Consider the following 17,397-nt stretch of genomic DNA (forward strand, 5'->3'; position numbering starts at 1 on the left):
CACTGAAAAAAGTTCTCGTTTATCGACAACTATTTTTATAATGGAATTATTGTTTTAGAGATTTACATTATTCATTTCATCTGTGGCAAAATTTGTAAAATAATTGAAAACTAGAAATCTAAAACTATTCAAGAGTGACAAATGGGGATAGTTGAGTGACGTTGAGTGATGGAGAAAGTACGTGCGTCTGAACTTGTGCTGCTGCGTTCCAGGCGGATTCGGAAGGCGATTCCAGCGCTCCGCTTGTCCCTCAGGCCGCCAGCACCAGGGTGAAGTTCCAAGAGGCCACCAAACGTGTAAGACTGCCGCTCAAATGTGTGTATGACGTCACAATATGCAGCTGTTGGTCAACAACCAGCCATTTCTTTTTTTCCCGGGGGCTGTTGAACAGGTGGGGAAGGGGCGCCCGACCACCGAGGAGGCGTACAACTTCTTCACGCTCAACTTCGAGCCCGAGCCCGAGCCGGAGGCGGAGGCGAGCACGAGCGCGAAGAGTCGGACGCGGGGGAAATCGGACGAGGATGGCGGCCAAGAGCCGCCGGACGAGGCTGAGGAAAACAGCCAGGACCCCAACCGAGAGCACGTAAGACGGACTTGGATAACGCGGCATCTAAACGTGGTTGTGGACGTCACGCGATCGTCCGTACCCGACGACGGAGGTTTCAGGATTCGCTCTGTCGCCTTCAGAACGAGGAAGAGCCTCTCATGCAGGACGAGGACGGCAACGTCTTCGTCATCCAGAAAACGTCCAAGGACTTTGTGGAAGTCCGGGGGGCCGAGTACGTCGGCCTGCGGGCGATCGCGCTGCGCCACCGCGCGCTCGTCTACACGCCGAGCTCTCGGACGGGTATGAAAATCGACGTCAGTTTTCACATTTTGCCGTTTAAGCTGTTTATGAGTTCATGATATATATTTTTTTTTTTCAGCGTTCAGTGGTGCCTTGATTATATGAAATGAATTTGTTCTGTTACTTTACTAATTGACTGATTGTGGCTAATCAATGCGATTGGCTGGCAACCAGTTCAGGGTGTCCCCCGCCTGCTGCCCATAGCCAGCTGAGATAGGCTCCAGCAACCCCCGCGACACTTGTGAGGAACAAGCGGTTCAGAAAATGGATGGATGAATGGATGAATGTCTAATCAATCTTCGCCAGTGAAATTAATCGAAATGGAAATGGAAAGTCATCTGTTCCAGCACAAAAATTAAGAAAAAATGTTGCATGTTTATAAAGAGGACAAATAATATTGTTTTGTCTAAAATAGACAATTAAACATTATCGAAGAAAATTCAAATAAATAAACTTGGTTTATAACGTTTGATTATAGAGATGCAATGATTGATTGACAGCTAATTGGTTATCAATGTAATTGTTTTTAGAATACATTAATCATTTAATTATCTTGTTTTCATTGAATTGCAATTTTTGAAATTTACAAATGCTTGAAATTGAAGCTCATCCACAGTAAATAATCAATTACTGATATAATGATTGGTTGCAGTCCTATTTGATTATTGTATTACACCAGCATTTGTAACACACAAAAGTCACAAAATAGTTCCGAATAATAATTTCTTTATTGTGGATTTTCACCTCGAGCGGTTGTGTCTGAAATGTGTTCCACGTTATTGTCAAAAAACGTGTTTCCCATGTGGGTGTCATAGTGCCGATCTCATCGAAACTCCCTGACAACATGAGGCCGCGCTACCTGGAGGACGAGGGTCTTTACGTGGGCGAGCGGCCTGTCGTGACGCCCACCAACGAGAACATTCTGGAGAACCGCCTTTTGAAAATGGAGGAGGTGACGGACGTCCCCGTCGCGCCGCGCCGGACCGCCGCCGGTTTGTCTTTTTGACACATTTTTTTTTTTTTTTAGGGATCCAAGTGGTTCGGCGATGACGGCAGGATCATCGCTTTGCCGGACCCCATCAAGGAATCGTCCACCAGGCCGCCGTTCTTCCGCATGGAGGACGACCTGGACCCCGCCCTGCAAACGGTCTACAGGAAGGTCAGCTGGCCTCTGTGGACGGTCAGATTTAATATGCAGAATTAATGTTCGTTACAAGTGGGTGTTCATTTAAAGTTCCACTCATTTATTTAACACGCGATTAATGACCGCCCCCTTACTCTGAAGTTGTATTTTACAATTTTAAAAATATTACTTAATGTTAAAAATTATTTAGCTCTTAATATGAAAGAAAAATGCACTGAGCTGTCACCATTGTCTTGCAAGCGCAATTATGTCATCTAGTGGCAGAAAAATAACCAACACAAATAAATATCACACTTGTTTTTTTTTTTTTTACAGTATATATTTTTATTTTTTTTTTAAATATGGATTGTTATTAAATTACTGTATCACTGACTAAAAAAATGCAACCATATTTCTATTAGTTTAGCATTTCTTCCCACTTTTATGTTAACAAGAGTATGGAAAAATGAGGGGAAAAAAACATGTTTTATTAAATATTTAAATAATATATAAATATTTAAATATTTTTTTATTGTATTTGTAATTGTATTTTATTGTTTTGTTGTATTGTTTTATTGAAAAATTATCTCAACCAAAATCAATATCACACTCATTTTCTACAGTACAGTACATGTTTTTATTTTTAAAAAAAAAAGTGAATTGTTATGAAATTACTGTTTCAGTGACTCAAAAATGCAACCATATTTCTATTAGTTTAACATTTTTCCCCACTTTTATGTTAAGAGTATGAAAAATTAGAAAAAAATATTTTATTTAATAAATATTTAAATATATAAATATTTAAATATTTTTATTGTACTTATAATTGTATTTTATTTTGTATTTTTATTGAAAAATAATCTCAGTTGACACAAATCAATATCACACTCGTTTGTTACAGTACAGTACATATTTTTAATAAAAAAAAATGAAAAATTGTTTCTATCAATGACAAAAAAAAAATTCTTAACACTTGTATGTTTACAATATGAAAAATTCGAAAAAGTTATATTTTATTGTACATTTGATTGTCAATGTAGATATAAATTGAGATATAAAATGTGCAATGAATTTGCGATTAACCGTGAGTTAATTATTGAAGTCACACGATTAATTCCGATTCAAAATTTTCGACGCCTGACTTCTCGAGTTACAAGACGCATCCGATCAAATGACAGTTGACCGTCCTCCCCCTCCATCACCAGCCCGTGGATTCCAAGCGCACGCAGCAGTACATCTCCAACGCGGCGGACGGCGGGCGAGCGTACCAGCTGGACGTGGACGTGTCGGGGCTCATCTTCTCCCATCACCCGCTCTTCAGCCGCGAGCACGTGCTGGCGTCGCGTCTGGCGCAGCTCTTCGACCAGTACCTCAACCGGCAGCGCAACAACCTCGCCGAGCACCTCACCGACAAGGTAAGCGCCGACGCTTCGTCGCCCGTCGCCGATCGGCCCGAGAGAAAAATCTCGTTCGGACGCGTGCTGCAGTTGAACGGCTTGAGGAACACCATGCGGAACATGCTGGAGATCCACAGCGAGCAGAGCCTCTCGCAGGCCATGCAGCGGCGGATCGTGGAGTACAGCGTGGAGGTCAAGTGAGTGCCATGGCGCCGACGATTTCCCCATTAGCGCCCGATTTTTTCCCCGACGCGTGCGGGATGTCGCCGCAGGAGCACGCGGCAACTGCGCGACGGCGAGCAGGAGAAGGACAGGACGCTGCTGAAGAACCTGATCAAAGTCTGGAAGGAGATCAAAGCCCTTCGAGAGTTTCAGAAGTTCACCAACACGCCTCACAAGCTCTATCTAAGACGGTAGGCGGGGTTTTGGCTTGTTTTTTGTTTTGTTTTGTAACGATCTGTGCTTGAACTGGTCAAAACTTTACGTGCATCTGCTTTCTTGAAACAACTTTATTTTGTTCTTTTGTCTTTTTTAAAAGTATTTTTTATTTTGCAAACATTTTTCTTTATTTGATACACCTCATGGTGTGTTAAATTCTTAAAATATTTACATAAAAAATGTAGCAACGTCTAATGTTTCCTTTTTGTTTGTTTTTTGCTATATTTATGTATCAGGGTTTCCACAGGTCATTAAAAGTCATTACATGGATTTTGACAACATTAAGACACATTAAATACAATATCCAGGGCATTATTTATTATTATTATTATTATTTATTATTATTATTATTATTATTACTATTATTATTATTATTATTATTATTGATTGAATTTTTAGTTTTTAGTTTATTATTATTATTATTATTGTTATTAATTCAATCTCTGGTGTAATAACCTTATTTATTGATTGATTGAATTTTTATTTTTTATTTTATTATTACTATTATTAAATCAATCTCTGGTGTAATAACCTTATTTATTGATTGATTGATTGAATTTTTATTTTTTATTTTATTATTATTATTAATTCAATCTCTGGTGTAATAACCTTATTTATTGATTGATTGAATTATTTTTTATTTTATTTTTTGTTCTTATTGCTGCTGGACATGTAAATTTCCCAGAGGGAGCCATCCCAAAGGGATCAATAATTTTAAATACAATTATTGTTCATCCTTTATTTTACATTGAATTCGAAAAAGAAAAATGTGCTGTTCCTGTCACAAACGTCCAACATGAAACACTAATGCCATCGGGTGGCAGAAAAATTCCTCAACACGAATGATTCAATCTTTTTAACTTCAAATAACTATGAATTACTTATTGTAAAATTACTGTCGCAATGAACTAAAAGTATTGTATTTGATGTCCATATTTGTCCACTTTTATGTTAACTAACAAGAGTATGAAAACTTGTAAAAAAAAATAATTATATATTATATTATATATTTTTTGGAAATCATACACATAGACTTTATTTCTCCGTAATTTTTTTGTCCAATTGACACACGGGTAAGAAGTGTCTGTTTACTTTTCCCGGTACTGTATGTGTCACTGGCCCAGGGAGAACGTGGACCGCCAGTCGGACGAGCGCGAGTTCGAGAGGGACATTCTGTCGGAGGTGTGGGAGCTGGAGGCCGAGGGCGAGGTGGACTACCAGAGGAAGATGGCCGACTACAAGAAGCAGCTGGACGAGTGGAAGGCCTGGAGGAGGAAACAGGTGGCCGCACGTCTTCATGCCTCCGCCGTGCTTGTCAAAAACCTTCTCCAACACAATCAGAAGCCGACATTTACAAGCCAACATTTTTACTGCTTCCACTACATGTATGTAGATGTTCGATTTTTCTGTCCACTCAGATTTCATCCTCTGTTGCCACGCCAGGCTACTAATCTGCCTTGGGGCTTCTCAATCACTCATGCTGACCCGTGTAGCCATTTTCACGCTCGGCTGTTTTACTGGATTTTGACTGATTTTGCAAGGCCCACAGAATATTGTGTTCTATTGCGATAAAAACATGGATCCTACCAAAAGAAAGAGTAGAGTCTCTTCTTTCATCAGGAAAAAAGTATTGTTTCTATCTGGTTCCGTTTTGCAGCAATTGGCATTAGAATATAGGTAAGTTTCATCATTATTCACAAATCTGTTTAAAACAATTAGGTAAAAGAGCTTTTTGCAACATGGCCCTGGTTGATCTCTTTTACTCTGCTGCCACCTGCTGGCCGTTTTTGTAAGAACTACCATTGCTTCAAGCATTCTCTTCATTTCAGAGGCTGCATCAAAGCCGTTTGTATGCTCTAGCATAAAAAAAAAAACGTATAAATACGTCTTTGGGGGCATGATAATATTTTAAATAGAACGTATTTATACGTTTTTGGGAGCAAATGAGTTAATTTGTAGTCCTAATAGTGTTTGCTTCATTTGGCCTCTTAATTCAAGTCAAGCAGGAGAGGAGGGGGCAGGAGAGAGGAGAAGCGGCAGTAGAACAGGCCAAAATCCCAACGTGAGGCAGGTTAAGAGAGCAGTTGTATACTCGCTGCGGTTGATCTTACGTTCCTCTCTGCAGAAATCCAAGAAGAAGAAGCAGAAGAAGAAGACGAAAGGACAAACCCAGGACGAAACAGAAGAAGAAGAACAGCAGGAGGCCAGCGAATCGGAGGGGCCCGCCGAGGAAGGGCCCCCCAAGCCGCAGCCCCCGCAAAAGTTGGACTTTGACGCCATCGAGCAGCTCGTCCGCGAGAAAGCGTCCCGAATCCGCCGCAAGCCAGGCGAGGCCAACCTGTTTCCGGAGCTGAGCGCTTCCGGGAAGGTCTCTGAGACCGAGGTCTGCCCCAGGTACGAGGACGACTTCGATCGGTGCAATCGAAGGCAGACGATATTTATTTATTTTGGGTGGCACAGATTGAAACGAAAGTCACAACTTTGTTTGCTTCAGACTTTTTCAAAATTCCCATCTTGGCATTGCGAATTCTCGACTGTGCAGTTTTTTTTTTTTTGGTGTCCTGATTTCCCAAAGGGGCGAAGTTGCCCGACGCGAGGATGTTGCCAGACGCTGGGTTTTCGTCAAGATCCTGTACAACGACAAGGAAGTGTCGCAGACTCACAGCCGCGCGCTCACTTCCGACTTCCGGGTGCACTTTGGGCAGATTTTCAACCTGAAGATTGTCAACTGTCCGCGAAGCATTACCTTACAGGTAATTGTTTACATCTGCTCAGTCGGCACGCGATGGACGCGCTCCAGACCTTTTCTCCGTCACATCACATTTACTTGCGAGTGGCAAAAGAATGAGCATTTATTTTTTTTTTTTTGTGACGACTCCATTAGTAAAAAAAACCTTCAATCACACGTTAAACTTTGACTTCAAGCGATTACACCACCGTATTTTAAGTTGTTTGCTGTAAGAACTCGTCTGAATGCAAGCCATCAATTCTTCAATAAACATTAGAAACAAAATGGGGAGCGGAAAGGAGGAGGAAAATTAAAAATAAACCTGGGCTGGTTTCGAACCAGGGACTTGCTGCTCACAGAATGATCACACTAACCACTATACTATTCGTTCGGGCTAGGTTTCACAGTGCAAAAGTTTTACTTGCAGTTCACACAAGTGTCAGCCAGAACCTTTGTGGGATTTTAAGACGGCCAATTGTCATTGCACTTTGCCAATTCAAATATGAAGGATAATCGATTGCTTTGAATTCATTTGGGCAGAATGTTTAATTACTGATAAAGGCTACTTTTGTCACTCTCCCATGGCGGTCTCGGAGAAAGCGGGCGTGCCTTTAGTCCGCAGAGGCGGAGCGGGGGGTGGGCCCGCACTTTATGATGTCATAAAGTGAGCACTCGGTTGTTTTCTCAAGATGGGAAGGGCTGGTGCTTGGAGAGCAGAATGACCGGGAATTTCTCTTAGAGGGGTGAATGGAGGAAAACGCCACTTCCGTCATGTGTCCAACTATTTACGACTTTTTTTGTTGTGTTTGTTTTCAAACATGTTTCCAAACATGACGAGAAGATCAACTGCGCTATTTGACACCCATGTACCTGCGTGTTTGCGCCGCGCAGGTTTTCGAGGAGGCGGGCTCGTCGTGCTCGCTCCTGGCACAAGTCTACGTGCCCGTGCCGCATTCCTCGGTGTTGCCGGGCAACTCCTCCATCCAGGAGTTTGAGTTCAGCAGCAACCAGCGGGTGATGTTTGACCACGAGGGCGTGGGCAGCGGTCAGTGTCTCGCTTTTGTCGTTTAATATCAAAAGACACGCTTGGGAATATCTGTGACGTTGATGTATATGATGGTTGTACGTCTCGAATGCGCAGATGTCCCCCTTTCCTTCACGGCGGACGGCAGCGACCACGTGACCCTCCTGACCTCCGGTAAGGTGTCGTGCTGCGTCTGCTGGGGCGTCGGCGAGGACGACGTGCCGCTCGCGCCTCCCATGTCGTCGCAGCATCCCGGCAGTGCCCTTCACGGGTACGAGAGCCGTTGTCGCTCATTTGAATTTTTTTTCGTTTTTTCTCAACTGCTGGAATTAGTATGAAGTTTATTATAGTTAACGAAAGCTAATGACATTACGGAAGCATAGAACTTCCAATGTGGATTAAACATTTTTAACTGTCAAGCACGTTCAGATTTAAATGTCTACGAACGTACTCGCAAATACATTCGAACATACTTGTAGGCTAAATGCTACAAACATAACATAATTTACTTTTATGCCATGGGATATTACGGGAGAAAAAAAAAAATTATATTATTAAACATTTAGCCTACAATATACCGATACGTTCCAAAATTTATTTGTTAATTTATTTGTAAGGTTTATGATTTAATATTACGTGCACAGTGTATGATTTAGGTTCTGTTTTGTTTTTTGTTTTCTTTAATGCCACTGGAAGTAATATGCATTATGTGAAAATATGCTATGTTTGTAGCATTTAGCCTACAAGTACATTCGAACATACTTGCAAGTATGTTTGAATGTATTTGCAAGTAGGTTCGGACATATTTAAATACATTCGAAATAGGGATGGGAACCTGTGGGCATCTCACAATACGATAGATGCGATACAAGGCTCGCGATAACGATTATCTCACGATATGACGGTACCGCGATTATCGATATATTGCTCAGGTAATAAATCCACGATAATCGACGATAAAACTAATCATAAAATATTAATAATAAATAAAAACAAAATAATAATAAAATAAATAAATATCAATAAATAATCATAAAAAAATAAAATAAATAAATAATAAAAAATAGTAATTCATAATATTCTAAAACTATAAATACATAATATAATATATAAATATGTGTAATATATATATATATATATATATATATATATATATATATATATATATATATATATATATATATATATATATATATATATATATATATAAAAAATAATACTAATGATAATAATAATAATGAAACTAAGCTGATGAGTCTTCTTCGCCTGAAGACTTGCGTCCATTTCCCCGCCACGCTTATGAGACGCTCCCCCTAGTGGCCCGCTAAGTAATTGCTCAATAAGTCAAGAACAATGGAGCCGTTATAGTGGCTGTATATTAACTACAAATATCGTGATACTTGTGTAGATGTATCGATAATCAATCGAGAGACAAAGTATCACGGTTTATCGCGATATCGATATATCGTCACACCCCTAATCGGAACGTACTCCCCAGTCAAAAATGTTTACTGAACATTGGCAGTTCCATATGAAATAACTTTTTTAGGGTTTTTTAACAAAGAACATAAAGACACAAAATCACAAAATATGTTGCTTTTGTAAAACTAATTAAATAGATATAGTTGATAGTTGTCCAAAAATATAATTTACATAACCTCCAATTTGACATGTTAACGCATTGTCTATGTATTTCATGAATTTTTCCTTTCAGTGGCGTCGGCCATTTTGATGCCATCCCCCACATCGGCTCGTCAGGCGATGTGAAAAAAATCGGCGAGTGGGCCATGCAGTCTCGACTGGACCCCAACGATCCCAAAAATGCCTCCATTATGCAGCTGCTCAAAGTATGCGCTTAAAAAATAACCAAATCATCGCTCGTTTATTTCCGACACGCTTGTCTTCATTTGTTTCAGGTGGCTCGCAGCGGCGAGGTGACGGCTCCTGACTACTTCCGCCTGGAGCAGCTGCAGGAAGAGTTCAACTTTGCCAGCGACGAGCAGCTGGCGCAGTCCCGCCGCTTCCGCCTGCTGGCGCTGCGGCATCAGGAGGTGCCCGAGTTTCGCAACTACAAGTTCGTCCCCTCTCGCGAGAGAGAGGTCACGGATAAAGTCTTTCAGGTAGGCCCACGCCAACGAAGGAGGCCGTATCAAGAAATACTCTGACACATATATCAGGTGGCATCGTGTAAGTAGCACGAAATATTATGAGGAAAAAAATTGAGTTCAACAGAGAATGGCTGGCGACCAGTTCAGGGGTTTACCCAGCCTAAGTGCCCGAAGCCAGCTGGGATAGGCTCCAGCACCCCCCGCGACCCTTGTGAGGAGCAAGCGTTAGAACAATGGATGGATGAAATTGAGTTCAAAATAGATATATTTATTACATTTTTGATTGGTAGGCTCATCATTCTTTGTCGTCATTCTTTTCAACTTTGTAGTTATATGTGGATGGTTTCTAAAATTCTTTATGTAAAAAAAAAAAAAAATCAAATGAAAAATAACTTTAATGCTTAAAATTTCTGCGGCCAATCTTCACCCTTATAAACTTTGGACATTTCTGCTTTATGCCGTTTGAATATTTTCAACCATCCCGTTGTAGGTGCGTTCATTATAGGTTATCACTATGCTAATAAACATTCATGAAGAATATGCTCGTGCTATTGTGGTAATGTTAGTATCAACATTTTTACTTCTTCAAGCAGATAACTCACTTTCTGTGAATTTTAATAAACATTTTTTTCTGATTTTCTTAAAAAATGTAAAAAAAAAAAAAAATGAAAAAAAAAATCCTTTTTGATTTGCTAAATTAGAATAAATTCATAAAATCTGTTGAATAAAATAAAAACTGTTTAAACAAGTGTTCAAAATTGGTGATTTTAATTCAAAACAAAATGAATATTTAAGAATGTTAAATGCAAAATAAAAAAAACCTCCCAAAATCAAGCAAGCACTTTCTTTAATGCTTCCTAAATAAAAACTTAGATTTTTTTTTCCTTTGAAAATAAAAACATGTTTTGTTTTGTTTTTGTTTGTTTTTTTGTTTTTTTTGTTTTTTACAAGTCAACAACTTTTCTTGCTGCAATCCATATCTGTCATTTCATTTTCACCAAAATCCGTGATGCAAGAAAAAGACGTGGCCTGTTTTTTCCTTCAGGATTACGAGAAGAGGCTGAAGGAAGGCGAGATCATTGACACCAAAGATCATCTGGATTCGCACAGAGCCTTGGTGGCCAAGTACCTCCAGAAGGTGACTGAGCAAAAAAAATAAAAATCATCTTGTTATCAAATGTTTAAATACGAGCGTGTGCTTGTTTTTCACGTCAGCGGTCAAAATGGAGGCTCGCCGTAATGCGCATTTCTCCCCGCAGATCCGCGAGGCGGTCATCCACAGGTTCCTCCTGGCCAGCCATCACTTCATGCTGTCCGACATGGTCATCGAGGAGGAGATGCCCTTTTTTGGGTAACGTGATCAGTCATTGCGCTCGTCTTACATTTCGATCATTGTAGCTCACCAAAGACCTTTTCATAGTGTTTGTAAACAAAGGCGACTTCCAGGTGGCAAAAAAGTGAGCAACTACAAATATAATTTTTTCAACAATTCGTTTTGGCCTCCGACTAAAGATTGGGTCGATTACCGGTTTGATGGTTTACCGTGGATAGAAGGGGTTCGGAAAATTCAATAAGAACTTTTTTTTTTTTTTTTTTTTTTTTTTTTAACTTCTAAGTAGGGCACACTCTGATTGGCTGCTCGCACATTTGGTCAAACAGCTGCCTCTTTGAAGTTAATTGCCTCCAATTGACTTTATTTTCTCCTTCTCGGGTCAAGAGGAGGGAGGGAGCAAAACGAAAAAGAGGCACTGCAAACCATGGATGCCATTTTGCTCTGTTGATTAACTCATTCACTCGCAATCACATTTCGCAATCCCGTTCGCTCCCGGCTGCTTTACTGGATTTTGACTGATTTTGCAAGGCCCACAGAATATTGTGTTCAATTGCTATAAAAGCATGGAACCTACCAAAAGAAAGATTAAAGTCTCTTCTTTCATCAGGTAAAAAAAAAGTATGATTCTATCCGTTTCCGTTTTGCAGCAATTAGCATTAGAAGAGAGCTAAGTTTCATCAGTTTTCACAAATCTATTTAAAATTGTAAGTAATTGAGCTTTTTTTCTAGATGGCCCTGGTTGATCTCCTTTTGCTCTGCTGCCACCTGCTGGCCGCTTGTGTAATAACTACCATTTCTGCAACCGTTCTTTGCAGTTGAGAGGCTGCATCAAAGCCTTCTGTATGCTCTAGCATAAAAAAAAAAACAAAAGACCGTATAAATACGTCTTTGGGACACTTAAAACATAAAAAAAAACAAAAAAAAAACGTATTCACACGTTATTGGGAGCAAATTAGTTAATATGCATCGTACGAAAAAAAAAAAATGAAATAAAACAAAGCAAAAAAATTGTGCCAGTGGGTATTAGTTAGCCCCAAGGAAACCATCAGTAGCCTACGGTTCGGTTCTAAAAAAAAAAAAGAAAAAAGCTCACCAGTGACTTACTTATGAAAACTGAAGAAGAATGTTCACATTTATTTAATTATTTATTTATTTATTTATGTCAATTTCACATGGCACACACTTTTTTACTGCACCAAATATTCTCTGCGTTGTATAAAAAAAATGTTTGTTTGGATCTGTTGCCACCCGGAAGTATGTGTGGCGGAACATCACGGTGAAAAGGTTTCCGATTGTCTTGCTTGTTTTGAGCGCACGTTGCATGTCCTTGTAGAGAAAGCACTAATTCCATTTTCTGTTGTTGTGTTTCCTCTGCATGTTTGTTCTGTTTGTGTAAACCAAAATGACAACAACAACAACACACGCATGCACACACACGCACGCACGCACGCACGCAAATGAAAAGAAGAGCTTTTTTGCAAAGAGCGCCAGATCGCCACCTTCGGGATGGCAGTGAGTTTTTAGAGCTGAGGAATCCCAGGCAAATGACTTGCAGGGCAGATTTGATGATGTAAGTACGCCGAACGTGTTTCTACGTCTTCCAAAGTGGATCGTAATTTTTATTTTTTTATTTTTTTCACTCTGGGACCATTCAAGGCGCCATTTAGGAGCAGTTTGCAATCACAAAGTTACTTGTCAGGGTTTTTTTTTTTTTTTTTTTCTCGATTTGGTTTCATGTTTTCTATTGTATTTATCTCTTTGTTTTCTTCTGCTATGCATGTTTAACAGTGGTGCCGGTCCAGGGTACGTTCAGTTCTTGTCCTCCTGACCCCCCCCCCCCCCCCCCCCCCTTCCCGGATAGCTTGAACCCATTAACCCAATTAGCAGCAGTAGATTTTGTGTTGTATTCACTCCCGCTATGACTTTGCTAAGACGACGTTGTTGTTGTTTTTTAAACTCAAATTCTGCTCCAATTTGTTCAAAAGTGTATACAAAGTATTTTGAAGTCCATTTGTGTGTTTGTACAAATTCCTGGCGGGACTGAACAAGTGTTATGAGATATAATCCTGTCGGTTTTTGTTTCTGTGAAGACAATTTGTCCTTCAATGTAGATCAAGGGTGTCCAAATGTTTTGTTTTTTCCCCCTCCGAGGGCAGCAGACACAAAAAAATGAAAGGATGGGAATGCCAGCTGGACATTTTTCAAGCCACGTTGTGCAATATTGATATTGTTGTAGTTATTTTTTTGGGGAGGGATAAAAAAAAATTGCTAAATGCTAAAATTACAGCTTTCTGTTAAAGGTAATGGAGACAATTTGAATATTTGAGTTGTATCAGCAGATACTCAAAATAATGTGACTTGGACTCAGGTGCAAAAAAAAAAAAAAAAAAATGTGATTTGAGAAATCCCTACTCACCATTCCATTTTTCCCACATTCAAAATCATATCTTCGAGTAAGATGACAAATCTTCAAAGCCGTTTTGCTCGAGTGTTATCATCGATTCTGGGACGTGAATGGCTGAGCCACAAGCTTTTTTTTTTTTGTACCAAAACTGACACAAAATTTGGACCCAAAAGCAAATCATATGCAAACACTTTATTATTCTTCACTGCAGCGTTATGAAATTTGAAAAATGTCATTTCTGTAGTCACATTGTTTCTTTCTGCGGGTCATTAATTAAAAAACATAAAAAATCATTACATGGATTTTGCTAAAATTAGGGCCTTAAATATCATTAAAAAGCATTAAATACAAATGTGCAGATGTTAAATACTTTTTCATGCTTTATTTTAAACACAGCGTTGTGTAAATCAGTCAGTATAATACAATTTAGCAATAATTATTATGATAATTTTTTTTACATTTTTTGGGGGGGACTGGTGACTAGTTGTAATTTACAATGAACAAAAGTTGCTTCATTTTTCAAATATTAATTGCTGTGAATTTGAACAGAAAAACGTAGTTTTCCTGTCACCAACATCCAACATGAAACACCAATGCCCCCTAGTAGCAAAGAAATGACCTCAACACAAATCTATGTCTCAAAGTTTCACACTCCTTTTAACTGTAATTGTTAACTGCAACTTTTTGAGTTACTTACTATAATATTACTTTCATCAATGAACTAAATGATGCAACCACGTTTGTATCTGGTGGCCATATTTGTCCAATTGTGTTTCTGCTGGGCTAGTTGCTTTACGTCTTTAACAAATGGTCGGCATGGCAGACTTTGGACACCCCTGATGTGGATTGACATGCCTACACGACAATTTAGCTGACCAAATGTTTTTTTTTGTGGGGAACCAAACAATCAGGCTTCTGGGCTTAAACATCTTCCACCTGACTGAGGCCAAGCGTCCTCTGAAGCCTCAGCGGAAGGAGAGGAAGAAGGTGACGACTCAGAACTTGTCCGACGGCGACATCAAGCTGCTGGTCAACATCCTGCGGGCGTACGACATCCCCGTGCGCCGCTCGCAGGGCGGGTGAGCCGTCGACTGGGAAAAACTGTCTCACGATTCCATTCCGATATTTGGGCCTGCGATTCCATTCAGAATGGTTTCTAATTCAAATTGATTTGATTGAATAATGATTTCTGCTTCAATGTCAGACTGACTCGCTGAAGTTCATTAGCGCGCTACTCGCGGCACTTTTGTCACTCAAAAGAACGACGGATATTCACACAAAACAACTCACCGGCATATGCTTTTCCTATGCTGCAAAAAATAATAATAATAATAATAATAATGAAAAAACATGTTTATTGTAATAACTTGATCGTGACTTCTTCTACTCTTTAACTCATTCACTCGCCGCCATTTTCACTAAAGCAAGCCCCTTCGCTCCCAGCTGTTTTACTGGATTATAACTAATTTTGCAAGGCCCACAGAATATTGTGTTCTATTGCTATGAAAACATGAAACCTACCAAAAGAAAGATTAAAGTCTCTTCTTTCATCAGGAAAAAAAAAAAAGTATATTTCTATCTGTTTATGTTTTACAGCAAGTAGCATTAGAATATAGCTAAGTTTATCATTATTCACAAATTTATTTAGAATTGTGAATAATTGAGCTTTTTTTTTCAACATGGTCCTGGTTGATCTCTTATACTCTGCTGCCACCTTCTGGCTGGTAGTGTAATAACTACCATTTCTTCAACCGTTCTTTGCAGTTGAGAGGCTGCATCAAAAAATGCCATAGCATAAAAAACAAAACAAAAAAACATATAAATACGTCTTTGGGACACTTAAAACATATAAAATAGAACATATTTATACGTTTTTGGGAGCAAATGAGTTAACGTGGCAACAACTTAACAGTGTATCAGAACACGCGGAACAACACTGCCCCTAAGTGGCCAAATTGTGTACAACATGAAAATCACTCCTAATAAAGACACACAAACAAACAAGGGCAAGACAGGATAAAATAACTTTTAAAATCGATTCTGAATCATACTGAATGAGAATTGCGATTCTTGTGAGAATTGATTTTTTGGGCATTTTTTTTTAATCAGCATTTTATAGTACTTTCTAAGTATCTGTGTTTGATAATTTGGCAAAATACCTCCATCAAAAATGGGAAAAGCGGAGCACAAAACACAAGAGATACTTTTATTGCAAGAACTGATGGTGGCACTGTTGCCATCTAGTGGCAGAATGCTTGAAACTCATTTTCATAAAAAATGGACTTTGCAATGTCACTTAACTCAAATTCAAGTCAAATTAACTCTGAAGGCAAGCATTATCGATTATTTTTTTTCACTTAATGTGTAAAGTAATCTTCATGTTTTAGGAAGGCGGGACAGGGCGCCACGCAGGCCAGCGACTGGCTCATCAGCCAGGTAGGGCGGACTCGTGAGCGGGCACTGTGCCGCGGAAAAGTGTCAACCGCAACCGATGAGGTGTTTGTGTTGCGCCGGCAGGTCCAGGTGAGGCCCTTCGTGGAGGTTTCCTTCCAGCGCAACGTCTTCCAAACGACCACCGCCGAGGGGCCCAACCCTTGCTGGAACGAGGAGCTGCGGCTGCCTTTTCGGTAAACGCCGATCGTGGTCTGACGATGACGACGATGGAAATATCGTCACCGATACCGTCGTCCTGTTTCGTGCCGTCAGTGCGCCAAACGGGGACTACGGCATCGCGAGCTTGCAGTCGGTCAAGGATGACGTCTACATCAACATATTTGATGAGGTGCTTCATGAAATTGGGACGGTGAGTTTGTTTGTTTTTCTCCTCCAAACGTCCCGATTCATGTGGTCGCAATTCATGCGAGAGTTTGTTGTGCGCGCAGAGCGACAAAGACGAAGGCAAAACGCTGCACACGCGGGTGGAGAAGCACTGGCTGGGATGCGTCAAGATTCCCTTCAGCACCATCTACTCGCAGTCCAGGGTCAGATCAAGTTTCGACGATGATAAACGCTCGACGCTGCGGACAGATGAAACTCTCGTTATATTAAGCAAAACCATCGCAATTGTCAGTGTTCTGTCACAGTATTGCTCCAAGAAATACATTTAAGAAAAATGCAAAAGTATTTTTTTTTTAAATACAATATTTGAGAATGTCAAAATATTCAGGACAAAAATACACTAATATTAAAGGAAAAATTGGATGAATTTAAAAATACGCAAATATTGCAAAAAAAAATGTATTTACATTTAAAAAGAAAATACTAAAATAGACTATAAATGCTAATTTTTTCCAACAAAATATAAAAAAATATTAAATGAAAAATAATCTTTAAAAATGTATGCAAAAACATAATTACGTGAAATACACAAAACAACTAAATAAAAAAAAATACTAGCTATTCTGAGCTAAATATTAGATGAAATATATGCACAGGTGGCATGAAAAATTTCCAACTTTGGATAACAATATTCAGTGAAAAATATTCAAATATCAGCAAAGAAACATACAAAAATTACACCAATATTCAGGACAAAAAATACACAAATATTAGAGGAACAATTTGATCAATTTAGATATACACAAAAAAATATATACATTTAAAAAGAAAAAACTAAAATATGCTATAAATGCAAATATTTTCTGACAAAAATAAAGAAAATATTAAATGGAAAACAATCTTGAAAAAAAAATGTATACAAAACACATAATTACATCAAATGCACGAAAGAAAATTATTAGAATTACGAGCTATTCTGATCTATATGCACAGGTAGCATGAAAAATCCAAACTTTGGATAACAGTGATAAATATTCAAATATCAGCAAATAAACATACAATAATCCACCAATATTCAGAAAAATAAAATGTCAGGCAAAACACAAATTATGCGGGTATGAAAATATAACATGGAAAAACAATAGTAGAGAAAAAAAATGTATATTTAGACAAAATGTGATAAAAAAAAAATGTACACAAAATATTGAAAAAAAAAT

The 17,397-nt window shown here is 39.0% G+C and overlaps 1 protein-coding gene across 11 annotated transcripts in view; it reads left to right on the plus strand.

The window, feature by feature from the left end:
• The window catches only part of cc2d2a (coiled-coil and C2 domain containing 2A), a 39,828-nt gene that overhangs the window by 4,304 nt on the left and 18,127 nt on the right, over positions 1 to 17,397 (plus strand). For 2 of the 11 annotated variants that reach the window (XM_077533489.1, XM_077533479.1), the window contains exons 8-30: positions 213 to 296; positions 392 to 583; positions 688 to 847; positions 1,663 to 1,799; positions 1,875 to 2,006; positions 3,176 to 3,564; positions 3,640 to 3,780; positions 4,930 to 5,086; positions 5,931 to 6,199; positions 6,381 to 6,558; positions 7,425 to 7,578; positions 7,675 to 7,828; positions 9,272 to 9,404; positions 9,474 to 9,677; positions 10,711 to 10,803; positions 10,925 to 11,016; positions 12,464 to 12,568; positions 12,655 to 12,801; positions 14,314 to 14,481; positions 15,790 to 15,838; positions 15,920 to 16,029; positions 16,109 to 16,205; positions 16,285 to 16,383. In XM_077533489.1, coding sequence (XP_077389615.1) covers positions 213 to 296; positions 392 to 583; positions 688 to 847; positions 1,663 to 1,799; positions 1,875 to 2,006; positions 3,176 to 3,564; positions 3,640 to 3,780; positions 4,930 to 5,086; positions 5,931 to 6,199; positions 6,381 to 6,558; positions 7,425 to 7,578; positions 7,675 to 7,828; positions 9,272 to 9,404; positions 9,474 to 9,677; positions 10,711 to 10,803; positions 10,925 to 11,016; positions 12,464 to 12,568; positions 12,655 to 12,801; positions 14,314 to 14,481; positions 15,790 to 15,838; positions 15,920 to 16,029; positions 16,109 to 16,205; positions 16,285 to 16,383 — 3,444 coding nt within the window. The remainder of the gene's footprint in view (positions 1 to 212; positions 297 to 391; positions 584 to 687; positions 848 to 1,662; positions 1,800 to 1,874; positions 2,007 to 3,175; positions 3,565 to 3,639; positions 3,781 to 4,929; positions 5,087 to 5,930; positions 6,200 to 6,380; positions 6,559 to 7,424; positions 7,579 to 7,674; positions 7,829 to 9,271; positions 9,405 to 9,473; positions 9,678 to 10,710; positions 10,804 to 10,924; positions 11,017 to 12,463; positions 12,569 to 12,654; positions 12,802 to 14,313; positions 14,482 to 15,789; positions 15,839 to 15,919; positions 16,030 to 16,108; positions 16,206 to 16,284; positions 16,384 to 17,397) is intronic. The other 9 variants (XM_077533488.1, XM_077533490.1, XM_077533481.1 and 6 more) reach the window with 8 other exon arrangements.

The sequence above is a fragment of the Festucalex cinctus genome, chromosome 10 (assembly GCF_051991245.1).
Source record: "Festucalex cinctus isolate MCC-2025b chromosome 10, RoL_Fcin_1.0, whole genome shotgun sequence".
NCBI classification, from domain to species: domain Eukaryota; kingdom Metazoa; phylum Chordata; class Actinopteri; order Syngnathiformes; family Syngnathidae; genus Festucalex; species Festucalex cinctus.